A 26,153-nucleotide genomic window follows, 5' to 3' on the forward strand; every position below is an offset into this window, starting at 1 on the left:
AGGGGTGGCCTCGGTCCCCGCTGTCCCCTCCTCACCCCTGTCAGTCACACCCATCTCCCCAGCAGCCAGCACCCCTTCACCTCTACAACCCACCACGAGGAAGGTTCCCCAGCTGGAGACAGGGTCCCCCTGAGTGCCACCAACACCCAGGGCACCCATTCCCCATCCCACACCCCCCAAGCTGCCCACGGCCGTCCCTGCACAGGCAGGACACGGATCCAGCGGCTCTGGCGCTGCCCAGCCCCACTCAGAGTCAGGAAGGGGAAGGCCCCTCCCCTGGGGACAGGGGGACTGTCCCCAAAGCCAGTCCCCACCACGCTCACACGCCATTTCCCAACAGTCCTGGGGCTTGGGGACGAAGGTCAGTGTCACCACCAGTCACTGTCACTCTTGGGTGTCCTCGGAGCAGCCTCTGAGCAGCTCCAGGTGGCTCCGAGCTCTCCCCTTTCCCACGGTGGTGACAGTGGCCGGGTTCGACGGTGCCATGGGGCCGCTGTGGCTCTGCCTCCTCATCCTCACTGCGCTCTTTGGTCCCACGGCCCCACAAGGTAGTGGCACAGGGACACCCTGGGGGGCATGGGGACATGCAGGGGGGGTTATGGGGTCACTGGGGCACCCTGAGTGCTCCCAAAGGGTGAGGGGTGGGGGCAAAGGGGGCATGGGGGAACCCCCAAGGGGCACCCCGAGCTCTGCAAGGGGGGGCCGTGCAGGGCACAGGGGTCTTGGCAAGGGTGGCAGGAGGGGGCACGATGGCAAAGGGGCACCCTGAGGACCGAAATGGGGGGTGGGGGGGACAGTGGGGGGTGGCAGGGACTCGACACTCAACACCCTGTGCCACAGCTGGTGGTGTGGCACCCACCCTGGGTGCTGGAGGTCACCTCTGTGGCAAGAACAGCCACCTGTGAGTCACCTCCTGCAGACCTGGGCAGCTCGGTGTTCGTGTTCCCCCGAGAGTCCCAAAGCGCCCACGTGCAGGTGACAGCAAAGCTGGAGAAGCCCCTGAAAAACTTCACCGTGTGCCTCAAGTCCTACACCGACCTCACCCGGCCCTACAGCCTCTTCTCCTACGCCACCAGAAAACAGAGCAACGAGATCCTGCTCTTCAAGCCCAGACCTGGCCAGTATGACTTCAACGTGGGCAACCAGTTCTTGTCCTACACGGTGCCTGAAACTCTCGGAGGGGTCGAGCACGTCTGCGTCAGCTGGGAATCCTCCACAGGCATCGTGAGCTTCTGGTTCAACGGGAAGCCCTGGCCCAGGAAGGGGCTGCAGAAGGGCTACACAGTGGGAGTGCCAGCATCCATCCTGCTGGGGCAGGACCAGGACAGCTTTGGGGGTGGTTTTGATGCCAAGCAGTCCTTTGTGGGGGAGATTTCATCCGTGTACATGTGGGACATGGGGATCTCCAGCATGGAGGTCGTGTCAGTCATGTATGACACACCTGGCCAAACCCCCATTTTTGGCTGGAACAATTTCCCCTACAAGATCGTGGGTGAGGTGTACCTGAAGCCCTGAGGTTGTGGGGGGTGTCCCCAATCCCTGCTGTGTAACCCCTTCCCCTAAAGCCACCCAGCATTGTATAAATGGAGAAATGTGCTTTTAGGGTTCTGGTGGTCTTTAGGGGCGGGGGAGTGGATTGAGGCCCACCAAGGCACGGCAGGTCTCAGGTGATGGATCCAGGCTCAGAATGAGAACCCTAGGGTGAGGATGGAATGGGGGAAAGAACTCCCAGCTCAGGGCCTTGCTCTGGTTTGGGGACATGGGGCTGAGCTGGGGACAGGGCAGTCCTGGGGGTATGTGCACCCCTGGCAGCCCCCAGGCATGGTGGGGCTGGGCTTGGGGCAGAACCCAGGGACCCAGGACTGTTGGGGGGCAGCCCTGGGACAGCCCAGTGTCCCCAAGCTTGGGGAGGTTCAGTCCCACGACCCAGAGCCCTGGGGGTGCAGTTCTGGAGCCCTCGGGGGGTTCAGCCCCGTGTCCCCAGGGCTTCAGTCCCATGTCCTGGGGGTGCAGTTCTGGAGCTTTCGGGGGGGGGGTCAGCCCTGGAGCTCCAGGGTTCCATCTCTGTATCCTGGGGATTCAGCCCTACAGCCCCCGTGTGCCACACAGATCCGGAGGGTCCAGCCTTGAGTCCCACTGGTGCAGTCCTGGAGTCCCGAGATGTTCAGTCCTGGATCCCCTGAGGGTCAGTCCCAGAGCCCCGGGCGGCAATCCCGTGTCCTGGGGGCCTCAGTCCCAGAGCCCTGGGGGGCTCAGCCCCGCTGTCCCGGGGGATTCAGCCTCCTGTCCTAGGGGATTCAGCCCCCCTGTCCTGGGGGATTCAGCCCCTCACTCCTGCAGCCCCCTGTCCCGGGGGTTCCAGCTCGCTGTCCCGGAGGTTCAGCCCCGTGTCCCAAAGCCCCGCGTCCCGGCGCGGCCCCGCAGCCGCGGGTCCACTCCTCGTCCCCCCGACACCCATCCGACCTCCCCCGTGTCCCCATTGTCCCCTGTGTCACCGCCGCGCCACTTCCGTCGCTCGCTGCGGCCTCTCCCGGCCCAGCTCCGCCTCAGCTACGGTCCCGCTCTGGCCCAGCTCCGCCTCAGCTCGGGCCCAGCTCCGCCTCAGCTCGGACCCAGCTCCGGCCCAGCTCCGCCTCAGCCCGGGCCCCGCTCCGCCTCAGGTCGGACCCAACTCCGCCTCAGCTCCGCCTCAGCTCGGGTCCCGCTCCGCCTCAGCTCTACCTCAGCTCGGGCCCGGCCCCTTCTCGCTCCGCCCCGCGCGGCCTCCCCGGTACGGCGGGGCCGGGGGGACACCGGGGCGGAGGGAACGGAGCGAGGCCGGGGCCCAGCGGGGCCCAGCGGGGCCCGGAGCTGCGGCCTGTGAGGACAGGGGGGCCCCGAGCTGGGCCCGGGGCGCTGAACGGGGGTCCCGGGGGGCTGATGGGGTGGGGGGCTCTGAATTGGGGCACCCGGTTAAACTCTGCTGAGGGGGTGGGTGTGAGGGTCCTGACATGAGGGGTGTCGATTGAAGGGTCTGAATTTGGGGTTTGGGGTGCAGGGGAGTTTGGGGTACCCTGGTCATGTTCTCTAGGGCGTGGTTTTGGGGGACTCGGGGGTCCTGACATGGGGGTGTCAATTGAGGGGTCTGAATTTGGGGTTTATTTGAGAGTCCTGGCCAGGGGTACAGGAGAGTTTGGGGTACCCTGGCCACGTTCTCCAGGGTGTGATTTTAGGGGGCCCGGGGGTCCTGACATGGGGGGGTGTCAATTGAGGGGTCTGGGGGCTTTATTTGGTGGTCCCAGGAGTCTTGGCAAGGGGGTGCAGGGGACTTTGGGGTACCCTGGCCATGTTCTCCAGGGTGTGGTTTTGAGGGTCCTGACATAGGGGGTCTGAATTGGGGAGTATGGGGGTCTTGACCTGGGGGTCCTGGGGATCTGGCCGGGTTCTCCACGGGGTTGGTTTTGGGGGAGCAGGAGTCCTGATGGGCAGGATCTGAGCTAGGGGTCTGGGGGCTTTATTTAGGGCTCCCAAGGGTCTTGGCCAGAGGGTTTCGGGGATGGTGCTGGGGCTTCTGGAGGTGTGGAGGGTTTTCCAGGGGGATGGTGTTGGGGGGCATTAATTTGGAGTCTCAGGGGTCCTGGCTGGGGGCCCTGGAGAGGTGGTAATGGGGTCTGGGGCCCTGAGATGGGGGTCCCAGGGAGTCTGACTTTGTGGGTCTGTCAGGAGGTCCCAGGGGACTGAACTGGGGGTCCCAGGGGGCCTGGCCATGTTCTTGGGGGCAGAGGGAGTTGTATTGGGGTTCCTGAGATCCTGGAGGCTTGGCCACGTTTAATGTGGGGGGGGGGGGGGGGGTTCCTGGGGGTCTCTGGGGACCTGATTTGGGGGCCTGGCCACGTTCTCCTGAGGGTTATTTTGGGGGTCCTGGAGGTGCTGTCCTGGGGGTCCTGGCCAGGGGATCCCAGGGGATCTTTCCTGGGGTCCCAGCATCAGGAAATGGAGGTTCCAAACGTCCTGACCCTGGGGGCTCTGACTTGGGGCTCCTGTGGGATCTCACCTGAGGGATCCGTGGGGTCCCCAGAGCAGCAGTGTCCCCTGTCCCCCCACAGGCGATGGGTGCATTGGAGCCCCCCAATTTCTCATGGGTGGTCGAGGGGCGGCTGGCGGGGCTGGCGATGCCGCGGGAACCGGGGCACTACCGGTACCTGCGGGAGCGCGGCGTGCGACACCTGGTGTCCCTGACCGAGCGGGCCCCGCCCCACCACGGCTGCTGTCCCCAAATCCAGCTGCACCGGCTCCGCATCGCCGACTTCACCCCCCCGAGCCCCGAGCAGATCCAGAGCTTCCTGCAGATCGTGGAGGAGGCCAATGGCCGCGGGGAGGTATGGCCGGGGACACCTGCGGGAGAGGACAGCGAGGGGACAGCTGGGGGACAGCTGGGGGGTGATACCTGGGGGATACATGGGGGACAACTGTGGGAAGACACTGGGGGGGGCAGGTGGAGGAGACTAGAGGGGACAATTGAGGTGGTGACACTGGAGGCGGGGAGATCTAGGGGGATACCTGGGGGAAGACACCAGGAGAGGCACCAGGGGAGGGGACACTAGAGAAGACATCTGGGGGAACAATTCAGGGACACCTCAAGGGTTGGGGGGAGACCTCAGCAGGGTGACACCTCAGGGGGGTGATGCCTCAGGAGGGAGGAACACCTTGAGGAGGGAGTTTTGGAAAGATGGCACCTTGGTGGTGGGGGACACTTTGGAGGGGGTGACATCTTGGCAAGATGACACCTTGGGAGTGGGGGGAGATGACATCTCAGGGGAATAGCACCTAGTGGGGGTTGGACTCCCCTTGAGGAATGACACCTTGGGAGGGTTACACCTCAGGGGAACACACACCTGTGGTAGAGTTGTGACACCTGGTGGCTGTGACATCTCAGGGAGTTGTCACTTCAAGAAGGGACACCTAGGAAGATGAGGGGAGGGGGTGACAGAAGGTGACACCAGGCAGAAATCCCATGAAGGCAGCACCAAAATGGGCATCACCTGTCACTCAGAGGGGCACGTGGGCATCCAGCAGTGCCACCCACTGCTGTGTCCCTGTGCCAGGCCGTGGCAGTGCACTGCATGCTGGGCCATGGCCGGACTGGCACGCTGCTGGCCTGTTACCTGTGCAAGGAGCAGCACCTGGCAGCTGGTGACGCCATCCGCGAGATCCGACGCCTCCGGCCCGGCTCCATCGAGACTGCAGAGCAGGAACAGGCCGTGCTCCGCTTCTGCCAGTGCCTGAGGTAGGTGCCACCGTCCCCAGGGTGTCACCACGGGGGTCCCCTCCCCATCTGTGGCTCCCTAATGTCCCTAGTCCTCGCTCACTGGTGGCTTTTTCCCTTCCACAGCACTGGCAAGGAGAGCTGAGGACATGGATGGCATCCATGGAATTGGGCACCCTGAAGTGCCAGGCGTGCCCAGCCCTGTCTCCCCACTCCTTCATTAAAGGACTGGCCTGTGGCTTCTCTCCAGGTCTGGTTTTGGGGTACACACTGAGGGGATGCCTGGTCATGGCTCTGCTGGGCACCCCCAGACCCGGCTTCGTTGGCAGCTGCATCTTGGGATTTGGGGTCCTGGCTCTGGGGTCTTGGGTTTGGGGTTCCTCAGGGTTCTGGTTCTGGATCCTGGCTTTGAGCTCCCTCAGGGCCCTGAATTTGGGGTCAGTCAGGGTCCCAATTCTGGGGTTTGGGATCCTGGCTCTGGGGTCCCTTGGGCTGATGGCCCTGGGGTCTTGGGTTTGGGGTTCCTCAGGGTTCTGGTTCTGGATCCCAGCTTTGAGCTCCCTCAGGGCCCTGAATTTGGGGTCAGTCAGGGTCCCAGTTCTGGGGTTGTTTGGGATTCTGGCTCTGGGGTCCCTTGGGTTCCCAGCTCTTGGCTCCTGGCTTTGGATCCTGGCTTTGGGGTCCCAGCTCTGCGTCCTGACTCAGGGGTTCCTCAGAGTCCTGGTTCCAGGATCATGGGTCTGGGTCTCTCAGGGTTGTGGTTCTGGGATCCCTTGGTGTCCCAACTCTGGGGTCTCTCTGGGTTCTGGCTTTGGGGTCCCAAGTCTGGGTTCTGGCTCTGGGATCCTTTATGATTCTCATTCTGGACTCTCTCAGGGTCCTGGTTCTGGGGTCATCTGGGGTCCCAGCTCTGGGTCCTGGCTCTGGGTTCTGGCTTTGGGGTTCTGCTTGGGTCCTGGCTTTGGGACCTTGGCTTTGGGGTCCCAGCTCTGGGTCCTGGCTCTGGGGGCCCTCAGGGTGCTGTTTGTGGGGTCCCATGGGATCCCAGCTCTGGGGTGGTTCTGTCTCTGGGGTCCTTCAGGGACCATGAGCAGCCCCCCCAGAGCTGTCACCCGCCAGTGCCCTGATGCCACGTGGAGGGTGACAACCGTGTCAGCACCCGGGGGCCGACCCGGGACGTTGGTGCTTAAAGTGTAGCTTAGCCGGAATTGAGGCATCTCCATCCAAAAATCCAATCCTGGAAATCTCTTCTCAGCTGCTCCTAACCTTGGTGGCATTTAAATCCTGGTTGGAAGCAGTGTCACCGTCCCCGTTTCCGGGCGGGTGGCACATGGCTGGGAGCGCCCCGAGCACAGCTGGGGCCAGCGCCTCAACCAACAGCTCCACAGTCCCTAAAAGTTCCTTTGGAATGCCACAATGTCACCATCCTCCTTTGGGGACAAGGTGCCAGGGTGGTGACACCAGGGTGGTGACATTGGCATGGTGACACTGGGCACTGCTGACAATCCAGCTGTGCCCTGTCCAGATGTGACCAGAATTGGGAAGGGGGCTCACCACAGGGTATGAGATCACTCCAAAACTCCAGGGCCACCCAGCTGGCCCTGGTGGCCCATGGTGGGGTTTTGGGGACACCAATGTCCCCCAGGTGATGCCACAGCAAGGCCACGCCAGCGCACGGAGCCGTGCGGGGGGCACATACCCAGGGCACAGCCAGTTTGGGGTGCCCAGCCCTGTGTGGGGGCCAGCACGGGGACAGTGGGGACACGGTGGGGACGATGTGGCTGTGGTGGGGACGCCGTGGCCGCGGTGGCAGTGCCGGACAGCGATGTCCAGCCTAAGCTCACATGGGCCAGAGCGGCCCAAAGCTGCTTACGACAGAATTATTGCCCTTAACCCCGCTGACTCCACGCTGTCCTCAGAGTCCCCTGGGCTCAGGGGGCCAGGCCGGGCCGGGGGGGCTCCATGGACCCCCCACCCCCTCCAAGGAGGGCTGGGCTGGGGGGGCATCGCCCCAGAGCCGCTCCCGGGGCTCCCGTGTGGCCGGGCCGGTGTCACACGTGCGGGGTTTGCTCGTCCCTCAATCCTGGCTCTGAGCCGGGGACACATCCTGGATGTCCCCTCTGTGTCCCCTCCTGTCCCCCCAGGCTGGCGAGTGGCCCAGGTCCGGCTCAGCCCGCGGGATGGGGACATGGCACTGGTGGCTGTCCCCGTGTGGGGACACATTTAGGGTGGGATTAGAGAGCGGGAGCTGGGATGGGGAAGGGCGAGCGGGGAGCGCTGGCTCAGGCGGACACACAGAGGGGACAGAGGGGACATAGGGCTGAACTGCCCCCAGTGCCACCCACCTGTCCCTGTGTCCCACCCAAACCCCACCCACGTGTCCTGTCCATGTCCCATCCATGTGTCCCATCCATGTCCCACCCGTGTGTCCCCTCTTTGACCCACCACAGTCCCACCCTTGTGTCCCATCTGTGTCCCCTGGATCCCTCTCTGTCCCAGAAATGTTTTCCCTGCGTGTCCTGCCCATGTGTCCCACTCGTGTCCTATCTGTGTCCCCTCCATGGTCCCACCTGTGTGTCCCACTTGTGTGTCCCACCCGTGTGTCCCACTCGTGTCCTCCCTCTAGGTGCCCCCCCTGTAGCCCTCCGTGCTTTTCCCGGTCCCACCCGTGATCCCCCATGTGTCCTCCCGTGTCCCCCTCGCTTTCCCCCCCATATCCCCCCTCCATGTCACCCACACGCCCCCCGGACCCCTGCCCCCCCTGCGGGTACTACATTTCCCAGCATCCTTCGCTCCCCGCTGCCTCGCTCCGCCATTGGCCGCCTCCAGAAGCGCTCAGCGGCGTCTCCTGATTGGCTGTCGCCGCGGCAACGGGCGGCGGGGGGCGTGGCCGGGGCGGCCCCTCCCGCCGTCGCGGGTTTGTTTGCGGCCGCCCGGCGGCGGCGGCCGGAGCCGAGCAGACCCGGACGGATCCGAACCGAGCCGGAAAGAGCCGAAAGCAGGCGGGAAGAGCCGAGCGCAGCCGAGCGCGGCCGGCCGGGCATGAGGAGCGGCGGGACGCGGAGCCTCCCGCGCCCCCCGCCCGGGGCCGGTGCCCCCGGGGCTGCCCGGCCGAGCCCGCCGGTCCGCGGGCCCCGGTGACGCCGCGGGAGCCGCCGCAGGGGGGACCTGGGCTATGCGGTGGTGGCTGCGCGCCGCCGTCCTCAGCCTGCTCGCCGGAGCCGGGGGTGAGGGGCCGCCCCGGGGAGCCGGGGGGGTGGCGGCGGGGCCGGTCTGGCCGGTGCCGGGCGGCGGGGCTCGGGGGCGGGAAAAGGGTCCCGGTGTGTTCCGGTATGTCCCGGTGTGTCCCGGCGGGACCGGTCCGTCTAGTGCCGGGTGCCGGGAAAGCGGGAGGAGGCGGGGGACAGCTGGGGACAGCGGGGGCGGGAGGAAGGTCCCGGTGTGTCCCGGTGGGATTGGTTTGGCCAGCACCGGGTCCCGGAGAGACGGGGGCGGGAGGTTCCGTGGGCAGGGGAAGGGTCCCGGTGTGTCCCGTGCCGTCCCGCCCCCATCCCGGTTCATCCCGGTTCGTCCCGTCTCACCCGTGTCCCGGTGCCGGTCCCGCAGGCAGCGGCCGGAGCGAGCCCCGGGCCGTGGTGGGGCGCGTCGGGGGCAGCGCGGTGCTGTCCTGCGGGCTCCTGGGCGCACACGAGGCGCGCCCGCCGCTCTACGTGATCGAGTGGGTCCGGTTCGGCTTCGTCCTCCCCATCTTCATCAAGTTCGGGCTCTACTCGCCGCGCGTGGACCCCGAGTACGCGGGTGAGTGGCGGGGAAGGGGCGGGCGGGGGTTCCCGGGACTCCCGTGGGCTGTCCCGTGTCTCCACTCGCTGTGGTTGGGTCAAACCGGGTGCTGCTGCTGTTGGACCACCTTAATCCCACTCCCGGGGAAGTGGGGGGCTCTTGCGGGGGTCTCGGGGGGCCAGGGAGGTCCCTGCAGCAGGTGAGTGCCAATCTCCGTCCCCAGGGATAGCAGGAGGGATTGGGGTGCCCAGCCTGGCAGAGGGGATGCGGATCCCTGCCCAGCCTGGCAGCGGGAGGGATCCCCACAGGGTGAGAGATCTGGGAGAAACCCCCCAAACCCACCCCCGTGGCTGCTGGGGCATCTCCTGCAGGGTGGCACGGCCGAGCCCCGCCGGTGCCACCGGGGTGCCCCGGGGGCTGCGGGCGCTGCCTCGGCCCGTGCGGGTCGCCTGAAGGTTGAGGCTGGGGAGGGGATTTCAGGGGAGCTGCTAATTGGAGCAAAGCTGGGCCGGGGACGGGCTGGGCGTGGGAGGGGGATATTCGCTGCTTTAGCGGGTATTTAAAGTGAGCGGTGGCAGAGCCAGAGGAATCCCAGCGAGAGGATCCCTGAGAGCACAAGGGGAAAGCCACAAGAGTGTCCCCTGGGCATGGGAAGAGCTGGCAGCCCGTGGGTGATTTGGGCTGAGCCCAACCCCGACGTTCTGTGCCAAAATCTGTGCTCCGACCCTTCCTCGGGGGGCCAGATCATGCTCAGATCACAACCCCAACCCTGCTGCCAAAATTGTCCCCTGCCTAAAAATCCCCTCGGCTGGGACACCCCACTCTCCTGCTGCCCTTTCCCACGAGGGTGCAGATTTTGGGGCATGCTTTCAGCAGCTCCGCCTTGGCTCTGAGGGACCAGCGGTGACAACGAACGCCCCGGGCAGGACAAGGCACCTGCTCTGCCGGGAGGCCGGGGCTGGGCTCCTGTTACCTGAGCGCCGAGGGGCCCCGGGGCTGCCGCGGCTCCGGTTACCCAGGAAGGGGCTGGCAGTGCCCTCCCCCGTGTCCCCTCGCCGCCGAGGGCTGCGGGAGCAGATTGGGATCAGCGCTGGGGGAAGGGGCTGCTGGCTGGAATGAGGGCGAGCTGGGTGGGTGGGCAGGGGGGGCTGGCGGCCGTCGCCATGGCAGCGGGGCGGCTTGTTCTTGTTTTCCATCGGCCGGGAAGGGCAGGGGAGGTGGGTGCAGGGCGATGCCAGCCCCCTCTCTCCGCCGCTTCCCAGGTGGATCAGATCAGGTGTCACCGCTGCTGTCACCAGTGTCACTCCTGGGGAGATCGGGGGGGGGGGGGTCCTGGGGACAGGGTGGGCTGCAGCTCCTTCTGTGACAGCGCGTGGTGGGATGGGGTCGGCTCTCCCCTGGGTGCCACCGCCACCCACGGTGACACGAGCCCCTGTCCCCTGCCCTAGAAGAGGGTCGGTGGTCTCCGGGCTGGCTCAGGCCCCCCCTCCCTGGCTCCGGCCGCGTGGCGGGGGCTGCAGCCCCCTTTGTGTCCCCTCCCCTCCTTTGTGTCCCGCTGAATGTCGGTTGCCAGGCGCGGGGGGATGCTGGGCCACAGGGTTTTGTTTTTGCAGGGCGGTGGAGGAGGAGGAGGGAGCTGGGGCCGGCACAGGGGGATTAGGGGGAGGCTGAGGGGCGTCCCCAGACCGCTCTGATCCCTTCCAAAGGGACCTTTGTTCGGGAGCCGGCTGCTCCCGCCGTGCCTGGGGCTGGGGGCTGGCAGCTGCTGGGGCTTCCCAGAGCTTCCCAAAGCTTCCCAGAGCTGTCCCAGTTCCCAGGGCTCGGCGTGGGAGCCAGATCTGGGGTGAAGGCTGGCGGACCCCTCATCCCACAGCTGTGGAGTGAAGGCAGAGGGGTGGGAGACAGCTCTGGGCGCTGCGGGAAAGGTTTGCACGTGTTTGTGTGCGGAGTTCGCACGGCTCAGGGCGAATCTCGGTGCCCAAACCCGCCTGCCCGGCTCCTGCCACTCCTCCTCCTCCTCATCATCCTTGCCGGGCTCGTCTGGCGGGACACGGAATCCCAATCCCGCTGCCAGCCGGGGCTCCGGTGCCTCGGGCACAGCGTGGGGACCGTCTGTGACACCGGCTGGGGCTGGCAGCGGGGTTCCCCAAAACTTCCCGTGTCGGGAACCCCTCGGGAAGCTGCAGGTCCTGGGATGCTGATGGAGCATCATGGGCTGCTCCGGTGCTGCCCGTGCCGTGTCCCTGCCGTGGTGTCCCGGGAGCAGGGTCACCTGGAATGGCCCGGGGGTGCCCGGGGTGGCAGTGCCGGGCAGGGGGTGCCGGGGTGGCAGGGAAAGATGGATGCCCACGGAAGGGGGTGCTCCAGACAGTGGGTGCCCAGGGAAGGGGATGCTCAGGACGGTGGGTGCCCCAGACAGGGGGTGCCCAGGATGGTGGGTGCCCCAGACAGGGGGTGCCGGTGCGTTCCTTGGGGGCCGCTGGCCGCGCACCCCAGCCTGGGCTGAGCCAATTGCCCACTGCACCCTGAGCCGATTATGGCTCTGATAATAGCCCGGGGGATTAGCGGGCTGCGGTCGCTCTCGCTGCGGCCCTTATCCTTCTCCTCATCAAAGAGGCCGCGGGGCGTGGGGCTCGATCGGGGCGAGGACCCCACGGCCTGAGCGAGCCCCGGTCACCGTGTCCCCCCGGGAAGCTGCAGCGAGGCGGGCGAGGGTTCACTGTGACCGGGGCTTAGCAGGGCTCCCAAGGGTGAGAGCGCCGGGGGAGCTCCCAGGGGGAGGGAGAGTCCTCGGGAAGGGGGAAAAGGGGCCGGGGCAGGGGTGCTGGGACCAGCGATGCTCCAAGTGCGTGGACCCGCCGTGCTGGGGGACCCCGCCAAGGCCACCCTGCGCGAGGGCGGGTGACAGAGCCACTGTCGCCTCCTCTGCGTTGTCACCCATGTGTGTAGAGTGCTGAACGTCGCTGGGACCAACCTCTGGCACCGCCGTTCCCAGCCCCCCGCGGGGCCAGCGTGGGCGGGCGCCCTGGGGAGGGGGTGGCCCCAGGGAGGGGGTGACCCGCGAGAGGGGTGGCCCCAGAGGGGGTGGCCCGAGGAGGGCGTGACCCGGGGATAGGGTGGCCCCAGGGAGGGGATGGCCCGGGGACGTGGCTGTCCCTGAGCCGCTGCCGGTGGCACACACAGGTCGTGTGCGGCTGGAGGAAGGTGCCTCGCTGCGCCTGGACCTGCTGCGTGCCGAGGACCAGGGCTGGTACGAGTGCCGGGTGCTCTTCCTCGACCGGCACAGCACCGACGCCGACTTCCAGAACGGCACCTGGATCCACCTCACCGTCAACGGTACCGGCCCGTCCCACCCTCAGCTGCTCTGCCCGCATCTCCCAGGGCTGGCACTGGAAACGCTGGGCTTCCACACTGAGTTGAGCCAATCTAAGGGTTTGGATCGGGATTTGCCTTTCAGCACCTCCCACCTTCCTGGAGACCCCCCCTGCGTTCGTGGAGGTGCGGGACCAGGCTGCACTGAGCCTCACCTGCAGGGCTGTCGGCAACCCCCAGCCTGTTGTCACCTGGAAGAGGAGTGACCTGCCTGTGCAGAGCGGGGACACGGTGCAGGTGAGGGTGACAACCCCCTGGTCACCCCTCTGTGGGGTGTGGCCAGGCTCTGCTGCCCATCCCCAGTGTGGTGGCACCTCCCTGCTGCCACCACCCGGGTCACAGGGCACGTTGCCGTCCCTCGGTGGCCGTGCCACAGCTGGTGCCATTGCAGGTGAGCAACGGGACGCTGAGCATTGCCACCGTGGAGCGTGCCAGCGCGGGCACCTACACGTGCCACGCCTCCAGCAAGGAGGGCACTGTCACCCACACCACCCGTGTGCTCGTGCAGGGTAAGGACAGGTGGTGCCCAGCCCTGCCCCGTGGGCTGGGCACACACAGGGAGCCATGGCATGGTCGGTTTTGGGAGCAGCTGGGGCTGTCCCCTGTGCCCAGCGCTCAGTGCCACTCTGCCCCGCACCCCAGGGCCACCCATCATCGTGGTGCCACCCCAGAATGTCACTGTCAACATCTCCCAAGATGCCTTTTTGGCGTGCCAGGCTGAGGCATACCCAGGGAACCTCACCTACACCTGGTTCCAGGGCAGCAGCAACGTCTTCCACCTCAGGTATGGGCTGGCACCGGGGCTGCTCTGCCCCCAAACCTGCCCCCGAGTGCCAGGGACATGCTGGGGGCAAATCCATCACCCCAGGGCAGCAGGGACAGTCCCAGCTGTGCCACTCCCTGCTGTGCCATCCCTTCCCAGCCACCTCCAGGCTCGGGTCCGTGTCCTGGTGGACGGGAGCCTCCTGCTGCAGCGAACGACCCCGGACGACGCTGGGAAATACACGTGCACCCCCAGCAACGGGCTCTGGAAGCCACCTTCCGCCTCAGCCTTCGTCACAGTGCTCTGTAAGACCCCCTCCTGCACCCCCAGGCCGTAGGGAGCCCTGCTGTGGGGGCTGTGGTAGGAACAGGGGTGCCCCATGGGGACCCCAGCCCCGTGTGTCCCCGCAGACCCGGCGCAGGTGACCACCATGCTCCCGGAGACTCACCTGCCCAAGGGCATGAGGGGCGTGATCCGCTGCCCCTCCAGGGCCAACCCCCCGCTGCTCTCTGTCACATGGACGAGGGACGGGCGCCCGCTGGAGCTGGACAAGGTAGGGCCACTCCCACCAGCCTTCCCAAATCCCTCCTGCTCACCCATTCCCCTCTCCCAGCTCCTTCCCAAATCCTCCTGCTCACCCATTCCCCTCTCCCAGCTCCTTCCCAAATCCCTCCTGCTCACCCATTCCCCTCTCCCAGCTCCTTCCCAAATCCCTCCTGCTCACCTATTCCCCTCTCCCAGCTCCTTCCTAACCCCTCCTCCTCACCTATTCCTCACTCCCAGCTCCTTCCACCTCCCAAATCCTCCTGCTCACCCATTCCCCTCTCTCACCTCCTTCCAACCTTCCCAAATCCCTCCTACGGCCACTCCCACTCCCACCACCCTTCCCACCTTCCCAAATCCCTCCTCCTTTCCCAGCTCCCCGGCTGGTCCGTTCGTCCGGACGGCTCCATCGTCATCGCCACGGGCAACGACGACGCGCTGGGGCTGTACCGCTGCACGCCCTACAACAGCTACGGCACCGCCGGCGAGTCCCGGCCCACGCGGGTCCTGCTGAAGGTGAGGAGCCCCTCGGGGTCCCCTCCTGGCTCTGCACCCCCTGCCAAGCCCCCCCAAACTGCCCCTCTGCCTTGCAGGACCCTCCTGCCTTCACGGTGCGGCCCAAGGAGGAATATTTCCAGGAGGTGGGCCGGGAGCTGGTGATCCCCTGCGTGGCTCAAGGGGATCCCCCACCCACCATCACCTGGGTGAAGGTAGGGGCTGCTGCTTTGGGGGGTCAGCTGAGCCCCCCCACCCGGGACAGAGATTGTTTTTGGCCTCCAGGGTATCATTTCTGTGGGGGCAGTGTCCTTGTCCCCACATCACTCCTGGGGCTGTGTCCCTATCCCCACTGGGTTCCGTCCCATCACATGATTCCTGAAGGGCCTCAGGTCACTTTGCTTGGCTGTTCTCTAAAACACTGACAGAACCCTGCCCCTTGGTGTCCAAACCAGCCCCAGGGTGGTGGGCCATGTCCCCCTTTTCAAGTCCCCTTGTCCCCCGTGTGGCAGTGTCACAGTCCCAGCCCTGCAGGGGCCAGGTTGGTGGTGGCCCTCCATTAGCATGTCCATGCCCCACAGGTGGGTAGCATGGGGAAGAGCAGTGCCCAGGTGGATGGGAACAGCAGCCTTGTCCTCCACCCCCTCATCAAGGAGCAGCACGGAGTCTGGGAATGCACGGCCACCAACCAGGTGGCCAGTGTCACCACTGCCACCTCTGTCCACGTACTGGGTGAGCTGCCTGTCACTGGGACAGTCCTGGGGTGGGCAACGTGCTGGCAAGGGTGGCCCAAGCCCCCCAGTGTGACACTGCTGCCCACCAGGTACCAGTCCCCACGCTGTCACCAACGTCTCCGTGCTCCCACTGCTGCTGGCAGCCAACATCTCCTGGGAGCCAGGCTTTGATGGAGGCTACTTCCAGAGGTTCAGCGTCTGGTACACCCCTCTGTGAGTGCCCACCCCTGCTGTGTCCCCCCCCAGGGGCCTCAGCTCCCTCTCATGGGTCCCTCCTGTCCCCAGGGTGAGGTACCCACCGCGGGCACACCATGACTGGGTGTCACTGTCGGTGCCAGCGGGGGCTCAGCACCTTCTGGTGGAGAACCTGCAGCCAGACACCAGTTACCAGTTCAGCGTCCTGGCCCAGAACAAGCTGGGCAGTGGCCCCTTCAGCCAGATTGTCACCTCCGTGCCCAGGGGTAAGGGCAGCTCCCCAGAACACCCCCGGTGCCCCCTTGCCCACCTCGTGCCAACCTCTGCTTTCTCCCCAAGGCTTCCCAGTGACCACAGTGCCTCCGGAGCCACCGGCCATGACCGTGCACGTCTTCCTGTCCCCACCCCGGGCTCTGACTGCCAACGAGACCGTGAGGGGGGTCCTGCTGCGCTGGGACCCCCCTGCCCGTGCCTCAGTGGCCCTGAGCGGGTACGCGCTGGAGCTGCGGCAGGACAAGGGCGGCTGGGAGGTGCTGGAGCGCTCCATCCCCGGCACTGACACCCAGGTGCTGGTGCCAGGGCTCATCAAGGTGAGGTCTGGCTGGCTTAGGGCTCGGTGGTTGCTGTGGCAGCGTGGCTCATGGCTCTGTGTCCTCCCCAGGACGCCTTCTATGAGTTCCGACTGGTGGCCTTTGCTGGCAGCTACATCAGCGACCCCAGCAACACAGTGAACGTGTCCACGGCAGGTGAGGCTGGGCTTCCACGTGGGGACAGAAACCAGAGGTGGGAAACGTCCAGATTCCCAAAGGAGAATCCCCTTCATGCTGCTCCCACCCCCTGTCCCTGCTGCTAAACTGGGTGCATGGCAGAGCAGGACCCCCAAGGCTAAACCTGGGGCAACAGCCAGAGTGGCTTCAGCCTCAGGAACCAGAGCATCTCCTCTCCTGGTGCCCATGGCAGTGGGCAGAGCAGCCCTGGTGGGGCAAGAGCTGAGCCCTTGCTGTGTCCCCATGATGTGGTGACACCGGGGGAGGGCTGTGCCTGCCTGATGGGGTGCCCTGTGTGTGGCAGGGGGCACAGGTCCCACCAAGGGCAGAGCAGCCCTGGTGGGTCAGGAGCTGAGCCCCCCGTGATCCTGGTGACACCAGGAGGTTGTGCCTGCCTGATGGGGTGCCCTGTGTGTGGCAGGGATGGAGGTGTACCCGTCCCGCACGCAGCTGCCGGAGCTGCTGCCACAGCCGGTGCTGGCAGGGGTCATTGGTGGGATCTGCTTCCTCAGCGTGGCCGTCATCTTCAGCACCATGGCCGCCTGCATCATGAACCGGCGCCGCGCCGCGCGCGTCCGCAAGCGCCGCCAAGGTACCCGGGGACAGGGGACAGGGGACAGGCCAGCCTGGGTGGGGACCGAGTGGGTGCCGCCGTCTCCTCCTCCTCATCACGTTTTGAGTTGCTCGCCATGTGATCCCCCTGTGTTCTCATGGCCTTCCAGATCCACCACTCGTCTTCTCCCCCAGCAAGAAGCTTCCACCTCCACAGTAAGTCACATCATTGCCACGCTCCCTGCTTGTCCTGCTGTGTCATTGCCGTGGTCCCTCCATCCCACTCCCTTCCTGTCCTGCTCCCTCCATCCCACCCCTTTCCTGTCCTGCTCCCACCATGCCACACTCCCTCCCTATCCTACTTCCACCATGCCACATTCCCGCCATGCCATGCCATGCCATGCCATGCCATGCCATGCCATGCCATGCCATGCCATGCCATGCCATGCCACGCCATGCCACACTCCCTCCCTGTCCCTCTCTTGCCATGCCATGTTCCTCCACATCCCATTCCCCCCCAATCCCACTCCTGCCATGTCACACCTCTGGCTTCCACTCCCCCAAATCCTGCTGCCTCTCATCCCACTCCTGGCCATGCCACACTCCCCTCCCTCTCCTACTCTCTCCATATCATGCTCCCCTCCATCCCTCTCCCTCCCTGTCCCACTCCTGGCCATGCCATGTTCCCATCCCTGTCCCTCTCCCTGTCCCATCCCACGGCGCTCTTCACCATCCCTCTGCCACCATCTGGGAGCACAGGGACAGGCTGGGGACAGCCACGCCCTGCTGCCACTGCCCAAGGGCGTTAGGAGCGGGGTGCTGGCACCGGGCTCTCCCCTAGTGCTCCCTCCGGGCAGTTTTGGCTGGAGAAAGCTCAGGAAATGCAGGAGCAGCACGGCTGGGGGTGCTGCAGCTGCTGCCTCTCCCCTGCAGCAATGCTCGTGGCCCTGGTAGCCCCGCCAGCACGGTGAAGCTGAAGCTGCAGCCGTCGCCGTGCCGGAGCCTGCACCGGAGCCTGCTGTGGGGTGAAAAGGCCGGCACCAGCCTGGGGCTGAGCATCGCCGGCTCCTGTTACCCCGCCTACGAGAGCCACGGCCGGGAGCACCGGGAGCACCGGGAGCACGTCCCGCTGGAGCGCATCTGCCGCGGCCCCGACGGCCGCTTCGTGCTGGAGACCGAGCCGGAGCCGGAGCCGGAGCCTCCGCGGGACCCGCTGCAGCCCTACCGCCAGCTGCCCGCCGAGGAGGAGGAGGACGAGGACGAGGAGGAAGAAGAGGAAGACGACGAGCCCGTGTGGCACAGGGGGGTCTCGCTGCGCCCCCAGCCCGCGGGGCAGCCCCGCCGGGGCGCCCGGGCCTCCGGGCACCGCCACGGCCGCTACTTCGGCTACGGCAGCAGCAGCCCCGTGGACGAGGCCGTGGCGTTGAGCATCACCGACGTCAGCCCCGTGGCCTCTGCCGCCGCCACCCTGCCTTACAGCGCCGTCCAGGAGCCCCCCCGGCCCCGCCACGGCCCCCCCCGAGACTCCCCGCCCCGCCAGGGCTCCCCCCGGCCGGCCAGCAGCCCCCCGGTGACCCCCGGCCCCCCGGCCATCAGCGGCATCCTGCAGTACCTCAGCCTGCCCTTCTTCAAGGAGATGTGTGTGGACGGCGACTGGCCCCCCCCGGAGGAGACGGGGGAGCCCCCCAGTGCCGGCGCCCGGCCGGAGCCCCCCGCCAGCCCCCCGCGCCCGGGGCGGACGCTGTGCCCGGACTGCATCGACACAAGTGCCAACGCCACCTCCCCCCCCGCCACCGCTGCGTTCCTTGAGCCCCCCCGGCTGCCCGTGGGCCCCGCCAAGGCCTCGCTGCCCGGCTCCCCCTCCTGGCCCCGCTCCCCCAGCCCCGGGCCGCCCCCCCAGCCGGCCCCACATCTCCGGACTGAGGCCCCGGGGTGGCCGCCGGACGCTGCAGCCCCGGAGAAGCTCCCTCGGGGCAGCCTGACCAGCCAGAGCAGCGGCCGGGGCAGCGGCTCCTTCCTGCGGCCCCCCTCGCTGGCACCGTCCCTGGGGGGCACCTTCCTGGGCACCCCAGTCGGGGACGGGGGCAGCTGGCACAGCGGGGGCTCGGCAGCCGAGGAGGGACGGGGCAGGATGGATGCTGGCACCGGGAAGAGGTGAGCCATGGGCAGGGCACTGGGATGAGCTCCTACAGCGTGCTGGGGCAGCTCCGGGCCTGTCCCACCCAGCTGGCATGGGGTGGCCTGGCACGGAGCCACCTGGCTGCCTCCCGGCCCTGCAGTGCCCTGGGGACACCCCCCTGTGTCCCTGTTCCGAGAGACCCCCTCCAGTTCTCCCCAAGCATCCCTGCCGTGTCCCCACATCCCTCGGGCTGGTGCCCCTGATGCTCATCCCTGAGATCTGAACTTGGCATCTGCCCCTGACACCCATCCCGGGGCACCTGTGGTTTGGGGGTCTCTCCTGGCATTTATCTTGGGGTCTCATGCCCATCCCTGGCATCTGACACCTCATGCTCTGCCCTGACCTCCATCCCTGGCCTCTCCTACCCATCCCCCGGGATTTCACTTTTGGGGTCTCCCCTGGAGCCCACCCCAGGGGTCTCACACCCTCGGGCCGTGCCCCTCGCCCCCTCCCCGCAGGAGAAACACCTCGGTGGACGAGAACTACGAGTGGGACGCGGAGTTCGCGCTGGAATCGGAGCTCCTGGAGGCGCTGCAGCTTTACCGGGGCGCGGCCCCGGCCCGGCCCGGCTCCTCCATCGCGCTGCGGGACCTGCAGCGGCACCGTGAGTGCGGCCCCCCCGCGCTCCCCCACCCCCGTGCCCAGGGCCCCGTGGCCGCCCCGCCGGGTGCCGCGGCGGGGCCGGACGCTGCTTATCTCCCCGCAGAGCCCGGCTCGGCCCCGGTGAGCTCGGTGTCGGCGGAGGCGTTGGGGACGGGGGGTCCCCCGGAGCGCGGCCAGACCCCCCGGCCCGAGGGGTTGGGGGCGCGGCGCCGCAGGGAGGGGGCCCAGCAGCGGCGGCAGCGGGTGGGAGCCCGCGGGTGCTGCTCCGAGCGCTTCGAGGTGGCCACGCTGCTCTAGGGACCCCCTGGGACCCCTGGGTGAAAGGATGGGCGGGGGGGGAATAAAGAGGCGTGAGAGCAGCTCTGGCTCCTGTTGGCGGGGGGATCCCCAGGGCATCCCGGGTTCTGCCACGTCCGCCCTCCTTCTAAACCCCCTCTGTCCCATGTCTTCCACTCCATCCTACCCCCCCTTCCATCTTCTCGGTGTCCCCCTCCCACCTCGTCCCACTTTCCGTGCCTTGTGCAGGCTCGCCCATTCTCCTGCGGCCCCATCTTCCTCATCCTCTGGCCACAGTTTCCCTTTTCCCATTCGCACCTTCCCGGCCCTTCCCTATCAATCCCACCCCCCCCATCTTCCTGGTACCCCCCCCCATCTTCTCGTGTCCCCCCACAAATTGCTCTGTCCCCCCGTTTTCCTCATAGTCCCTCCTCAAGTCTCTGCTCATCTTCCTGCCTTGGGGTGTCCCTCCATCTTCTCGCTGTCCCTCCCCATTTTCTCCGTGTCCCCCCCCCTCCCAATGGGATTTTCCCGCCATCTCAGCGCTGTCCTCCCCATCCTATCCGGGTGCCCGCCATTCCTGTCCCCTCTCCAATGTCCCTGTCCCCTCCCGCTTTCCTCAGCCCCCCCCCTCCCCTCCCCCTCCCGTTCCGGTGTCCCTCCCTCGGTTCTCCCCGTCCCTGGGGAGGGGGCGGGGCCTGGCGGCGGCCCCGAGCGCGCGGGAGGGGCGTGGCCTGCACGCTCATGCCCTAATATGGCCACGGCGCGGGAGCGCGTCACCGAGGGGGCGGGGACAAAGGGATGACATCACCGGGGGGTCGCGCGTGGGCTCCGGCGCGGGTCGCGTCGGGTCACGGACGTTGGTCACCCCCCCCCCCCGTCCCCACATCAGGTCCCCCTTTGTCCCCCTGCCACACCCACCCCATGTCCCCTCATGTCCCCCTGCCACACCTACCCCATGTCCCCTCATGTCCCCTTGTGTCCCCCTGCCACACCCACCCCATGTCCCCTTGTGTCCCCCTGCCACACCCACCCCATGTCCCCTCATGTCCCCTTGTGTCCCCCTGCCACACCTACCCCATGTCCCCTTGTGTCCCCCTGCCACACCCACCCCATTTCCCCCCATTAGTTCCTCCTGTGTCCCCTTGCCCCGCCCACTTCATGTCCCCCCGTATTGCCATCGTGTCCCCCTGTCACATCCGCCCCTGTCCCTTGGTGTCCCCTCCATCATGTCTCCTTGCCATGTCCACCCCATGTCCCCCTGCCTGCTGCCCATTGTCCCCTGGCCCTGCCCCCTGCTCTGCCTGTGTGTGCCCCTCATCCTGTCCTCTGTCCCTGAGTTTGTCCCCAAGGTCCCCTCCCTGCTGTGTCTGCTGTATCGACCCCCACTGTGCCCTCTGGGGCTCCTGTCCCCAAATCACCCCCTCTGTCCCCTGGCTGAGCTCTTCCAGGATCCTGTCCCAGTGTCACTGTTCCTGTCACCCTTGGGACCTTCCTGCTGCTGCTCTGTGTCACCCTGGGCCACCCCCCTGTGGGTCCTGCCCCTGTGTCAGCCCTAAATCTCCTGCTTTGTCACCCCTGGGTCCTGTCCCCGTGTCACCCCTAACCCCACCCCTGTTCCTGCACCTCTGTGTCACCCCCTGACCTTGTTCCCCCCCATGTCACCCCAGTCCCATGGGTCACCCATGTGTCACTCCCTGCCCTGCTCCCCTCCTCCACGTGTCCCCCACCCATGTCCCCAAAGCCACAGGAAACACCACCCAAAATCCCCAGGGGACACCCACAACCCTTAGAGGGGTAAAGCCACCCCACCCTGTGGCACCCAAGGGTGTGGGAGTGACCCAGGGAGGGCAGGGGGACACTTCTGGGCTGGTCCACAGAGTGACAATGCCATCCCAGCCAAGCTCTGGTGACACCACAGTGTGACCGTGCCATCCCAGCTGAGCTCTGGTGACACCAGAGAGTGACAGTGCCATCCCAGCTGAGCTGTGGTGACACCAGAGAGTGACAGTGCCATCCCAGCTGAGCTCTGGTGGCAGAACAGAGTGACAGTGCCATGCCTGCCGAGCTCTGGTGACACCAGAGGGTGACAGTGCCATCCCAGCTGAGCTCTGGTGACACCAGAGGGTGACAGTGCCATCCCAGTGGTGGCACCCCAGCCGAGCTGGGCACAGTGGGTGCTGAGCTGGGTGCTGAGGGGGGGGGTGATGGGGACACTGCAGCAGTGGCCCTGTCACTGGTTCTGGAGGCGGCCGGTGGCCTCGAGCCCGGGCTTTGTTTGTTGTTTTGGTGGCGCTTGCCATGGAGACGGGAGCGGTGCCAACGCCACCGGCTGTGCTGGCGCCACCAGGGACACTGCGGGTGCTGCGGAGGCCACGTCCTCCCCCCGAGCCTCAGCTGTCCCCCTGCCACCAGAGCCAGGCCCTGCTTGTCCCCATCATCGTCACAGCAGGGTCCTGGCACCCACAAGTGCCACTGTGGGGATCGTCCCCATCACAGCCTCGTTCCTTACTGCCACCATGGGAGGTTTTGTCACCACAGCACAGCCCCCACCAAAATCTTCAGGGGGGTTATGCCCAGCCTGTCCCCATCATGGGCACTGTCCCTGCTACTGCAGCCACACTGTCCCCACTGTCCCTGTGTCCCCTGTGTCCCCCCTGACCCCACTGCAGCCATTCAGGCCCCACCCCATCGTCATGTCAGCCACCACAGCCACACTGTCCCCACACAGCCCTGTGTCTGCCTGTCACCACTGTGTCACTACAACAGCCACCACATTGTCACCTCAGCCACCACAGTCACCCTGTGTGGCACTGTCACCACAGTCACGTTGTCCTCACCTCAGCCACTGCCGTGTGTGACACTGATCACTGCAGTTACCCCCATCCCGACCTCTGCCACCACAGCCACTCTGTCCTTGTCACAATCCCTGCCACCATGGTCACCCTGTCCCCAGCACAGCCACTGTCCCCACCACAGCCACCCTGTCCCTCCCACAATGCCTGTATCCCCTCTGTGGCCACCCTGTCCCCAGCATGACCACCACAGCCACTCTGTCCCCACACAGCCACTGTATCCCCCTGCCAGCAGGGCCACCCTGTCCCCACTAGGGCCACCCTGTCCCCTCCCCACCATGACCACCCCATCTTCACCTCGGCCACCACAGCCACACTGTCCCCACACAACCCCTCTGTCCACTTGCCACCACGGCCACCCTGTCCTCATCTTGGCCACCATGATCACCCTGTCCCCACCATGATCACTCTGTCCCCACCATGATCACCCTGTCCCCACCATGACCACTCTGTCCCCAGCACGGCCACCCTGTCCCCGTGCCCCCCCGTGTCCCCATGGCGGGGCGGGGCTGCCCCGGGGCGCGGTGCGGGCTCGGTCCCAGCCCTGGCCGCGGATCCCGCCCCGGGGGCGGGCGGTGCCGGGCGGTGCCGGTGACATCAGCCGTGAAAAGGGCGCGGGCGGCGGCATCCGGCACTGCCGCCCCGGGAGCGCGGGACCGGCGCCGCAGGTAGGGAGGGGCTGGCACCGGGCACCGGGCGCAGGTGGGCACGTGATGGATGGGAATGGCACCGGGAGCGGCGCGGGCACCGGGAAGGAGATGCGGACCGGGACAGCGACGAGGCGGAGATGGGGACTGGCTCGGGACCGGCCGCCAGTTCCCGGGGCGCGCCCGGTGTCCCCCGGGGTGTCCCCCCGCCCGCCCCGGTAGCGGTTGCGGCCGGACCGCGCCCGCGGAGCCGCCGGGACACGCGGCCGCGCCCGGGAAACGGGACCGGGGTGCGGCTTCCGGCCCCGCCGTGCGGGGAGCCCCGGGGCGCGCCCGCGGGGCTGGCTCCGGTCCCCTCCCCGCCGCCGCCGGGGTGGCCGTGTCCCCCCGCTGTCCCCTCCCCGCTGCTCCCGGGGGGCTCTGGGCACCCCAGGGTGGTCGAGCCCTGGGTACAGCCTGGCCCTGCTGTCCCCGGAGTGTGTCGGGGTCCCCAGGGTGGCCTCGTGCGGGTTGGGGTCCCCTCCCTGTTGGCACTGCAGGGTCTCGGGGGTCCCCAGGGTGGCTCGGTCCCAGCGGGGCTGGGTACAGCGCTTTCCCTGCCAGTCCTTGGGGAGAGCTCGGGGTGCCCAGGCTGTCCCCGGAGACCCCCGGATGGCTGCCCCATTACTGGGACCTTCGCTGCCCCCACGATGGCCGGAGGGTCCCCAGCCCAGCCGGGCTGGGCGCAGCCCCCCCCTCGCGGAGTCCGGAGGTCGCCGGGGCAGCGGGGCTGGGTCCGGGTGTGTCCCCATCCCGCCTGGGCAAGCTCCGGCTGGGTCGGGAAATGATCCCAGTTCCAGCTCCTCTTTGTTTCCCAACGCCTTGGCCCCCGGCCGGCCGCTCCCCACGCCACTCCCCGCGGGGTCCCCGTGCCCCAGGCCTGGCCCTGGAGACCCCCGCGGTGGCCCAAGGCTTTGGCTCTGGGGGCACACCCGGCTGGGCTCGGTTTTCCTCCTGTCCTTGAGGGCAGCACGTCCTGGGGCTGCTCCTGGTGACGGGACCCCCGAGCTGGGTGTGTGACAGGGGTGAGCTCAGCCTGGCACCCCGGGGTCCCCGGGTGTGGGCGGGGCACCCCCTGGGCAGCAACTGCCACATGTGCCCAGATGGGACAGGGACACCGGGGCACGCAGGGCTGCCTGCACGTGTTCTGGCTTCTCGGTGCCCCCAAATGCCAGCGGGGAAGGACAGGGCATGGGGGCAATGAACGGGGGGGCAGCCTCATGTGCCCACCACGGCACTGGTGGGCAGAGGGCACAGAGAGAGCCCAGGGGCTCGGGACACCCTGGCTGTACGGGCAGGGCCACTCTGCTCACATCCCCTGTGGGCATTATCTCCAGCATGGGTGGCACCGCTCCAGTGGCACCTTGGCACAGCACCTGGCCAGGGGTGGGGTCTGGCTGCCCCGCCGGGGTGCGGACACCGCCGCCATCAGCCCTGGCCCCACGCTCCTGTGCCAGTCCCGGATCTGGCTCTGGGCCCGAGCAAACGGGCGAGATCTGCAAACAAGCTCCGACCGGCCCCCGGTGGCTGCCAAGCCCGTGCGGGGCCGGGCCACGGGATGGGGATGCTCAGGCTGGCACAGAGGATGCTGCCCACCCTGCTGCCCCTTGGGTGGGCACAGAGCCAGCGCCTGCTCCCGGCCAGCTGGGCAGGAAGAGGGCAGAGCCTGCACAGTGCCTGGCATGGGTGATAAGGCTCCACGCCGGACGTCCAGGCAGGATGGGGCTCACGGGGTGGGTGCCCCGGTGCCAGCAGAGCCACTGATGGGTGCCATCCCCGCAGACCCCCCTGCCGTCAGCATGGCAAACCGGGGCCCCTCGTACGGGCTGAGCCGGGAGGTGCAGCAGAAGATTGACCGGCAGTACGACCCCGAACTGGAGCAGGTGCTGGTGCGCTGGATCCTGGCGCAGTGCGGCGGTGACGGCGGCAGCGCGGTGGCACAGCCGGCGCCCGGCAGGGATGGCTTCCAGCAGTGGCTGAAGGATGGCACAGTGAGTAGCCCCGGGGCCAGCGGGGCAGGGGGTGACCGTGCCACACACCTGAGCCTAACCCTGTCCCTGTCCCTGCCTGCAGGTGCTGTGCAGGCTCATCAACAGCCTCCACCCACGGGGACAGGCGCCCGTGGCCAAAATCCAGGCGTCGGCCATGGCCTTCAAGCAGATGGAGCAGATCTCGCAGTTCCTGCAGGCGGCTGAGCGCTACGGCATCGCCGCCACCGACATCTTCCAGACCGTGGATCTCTGGGAGGGTGAGTGACCCAGAGGCTGTGGGGTGGGACGGGGATGGGGATGGAGATGGAGATGGAGCTGAGCCTGCTGTGGGTTCTCCAGGGAAGAACATGGCGTGTGTGCAGAGGACCCTGATGAACCTGGGCAGCCTGGCCGTAGCCAAGGGTGATGGGCTCTTCGTGGGAGACCCCAACTGGTTCCCCAAGTAGGTGCTGGGGTGCTGGAAGGGCAAGAGGCCGGGCTGTGGGGTCCCTCGGGGATGCTGACACCCGCTGTGCCCGCAGGAAGTCACAGGAGAACCGGCGTGTCTTCTCCGAGGACAAGCTGAAGGAGGGGCAGAGTGTCATCGGGCTGCAGATGGGCACCAACCGGGGCGCCTCGCAGGCTGGCATGACGGGCTACGGGATGCCCCGCCAGATCCTCTGAGCCCCTCCGGACCCCCCAGGCCTCTGCCTGCCAGGGGCCCCCCCCAAACTGCCTTAACCCCTGCCGTGGACCAGCCGGGTGCCCCCCGGCCCCAGTTTTGTCAGGACCAAAGGAATTTTTTATTAATATTATTTGGCTGGGTGGGTGCGGTGCCGCTGCGCCCACCCCACCGCCCCGCAGTGCCTTGGGGGCTGCTGGAGGGCCCCCCCAGCGTGTTGGGGAGCAACCCCTGTGCCCCAATAAATGGATCCTCTTCTTTCCAGGCCTGCATGGTCGTGATTTGGGGCTGGGGGAGGGCAGGGGGGTCCTGCTGGGTTACAAGTCGGGACCCCGGTCTGGGGGTGAAGGAACCCCATGGCTGCGTGGAGGGGCGGGGCCACGACCAAGGGGGCGGGTCAGGAGGGAATGGGCGGGGCAAGAGCAAGGGGGCGGGGCAATGAGGGGCGGGGCTGAG

General features: G+C 67.2%; 3 protein-coding genes across 8 annotated transcripts; all 3 read left to right on the top strand.

The window, feature by feature from the left end:
• The first annotated feature begins 423 nt into the window (after positions 1–423).
• LOC118695917 (C-reactive protein-like) lies at positions 424–1,588 on the top strand. The gene is made up of 2 exons (XM_036397730.1): positions 424–554; positions 920–1,588. Exons 1-2 carry the CDS (start codon positions 485–487, stop codon positions 1,513–1,515), a joined length of 666 nt encoding a protein of 221 aa, XP_036253623.1. The 5' UTR covers positions 424–484; the 3' UTR covers positions 1,516–1,588.
• A 1,113-nt stretch (positions 1,589–2,701) lies between these two features.
• DUSP23 (dual specificity phosphatase 23) lies at positions 2,702–5,483 on the top strand. 4 transcript variants are annotated; one of them, XM_036397642.2, is made up of 4 exons: positions 2,702–2,770; positions 4,086–4,358; positions 5,085–5,266; positions 5,372–5,483. In XM_036397642.2, exons 2-4 carry the CDS (start codon positions 4,089–4,091, stop codon positions 5,388–5,390), a joined length of 471 nt encoding a protein of 156 aa, XP_036253535.1. In that variant the 5' UTR covers positions 2,702–2,770; positions 4,086–4,088; the 3' UTR covers positions 5,391–5,483. The 4 variants fall into 4 exon arrangements, with proteins under 4 accessions (XP_036253535.1, XP_036253534.1, XP_036253536.1 ...); XM_036397641.2 differs by having other exon boundaries at positions 2,768–2,859; XM_036397640.2 differs by lacking the exon at positions 2,702–2,770 and having other exon boundaries at positions 3,882–4,358.
• Positions 5,484–8,133: 2,650 nt separating this feature from the next.
• LOC118696092 (transgelin-2-like) lies at positions 8,134–25,961 on the top strand. 3 transcript variants are annotated; one of them, XM_036398031.2, is made up of 23 exons: positions 8,134–8,472; positions 8,852–9,043; positions 12,209–12,361; positions 12,483–12,634; positions 12,789–12,906; positions 13,040–13,181; positions 13,320–13,465; positions 13,571–13,713; positions 14,079–14,219; positions 14,297–14,413; positions 14,780–14,930; positions 15,022–15,145; positions 15,218–15,393; positions 15,467–15,717; positions 15,789–15,873; positions 16,316–16,486; positions 16,617–16,662; positions 17,380–18,600; positions 19,084–19,229; positions 24,828–25,036; positions 25,119–25,293; positions 25,376–25,478; positions 25,558–25,961. In XM_036398031.2, exons 1-23 carry the CDS (start codon positions 8,421–8,423, stop codon positions 25,697–25,699), a joined length of 4,356 nt encoding a protein of 1,451 aa, XP_036253924.1. In that variant the 5' UTR covers positions 8,134–8,420; the 3' UTR covers positions 25,700–25,961. The 3 variants fall into 3 exon arrangements, with proteins under 3 accessions (XP_036253924.1, XP_054373642.1, XP_036253925.1); XM_054517667.1 differs by lacking the exons at positions 24,828–25,036; positions 25,119–25,293; positions 25,376–25,478; positions 25,558–25,961 and adding an exon at positions 19,332–19,587; XM_036398032.1 differs by lacking the exons at positions 8,134–8,472; positions 8,852–9,043; positions 12,209–12,361; ... (14 more) ...; positions 17,380–18,600; positions 19,084–19,229 and adding an exon at positions 22,958–23,027.
• The last annotated feature ends 192 nt before the right edge of the window (positions 25,962–26,153 follow it).

This window comes from Molothrus ater, chromosome 29 (genome assembly GCF_012460135.2).
Source record: "Molothrus ater isolate BHLD 08-10-18 breed brown headed cowbird chromosome 29, BPBGC_Mater_1.1, whole genome shotgun sequence".
Lineage (NCBI taxonomy): Eukaryota > Metazoa > Chordata > Aves > Passeriformes > Icteridae > Molothrus > Molothrus ater.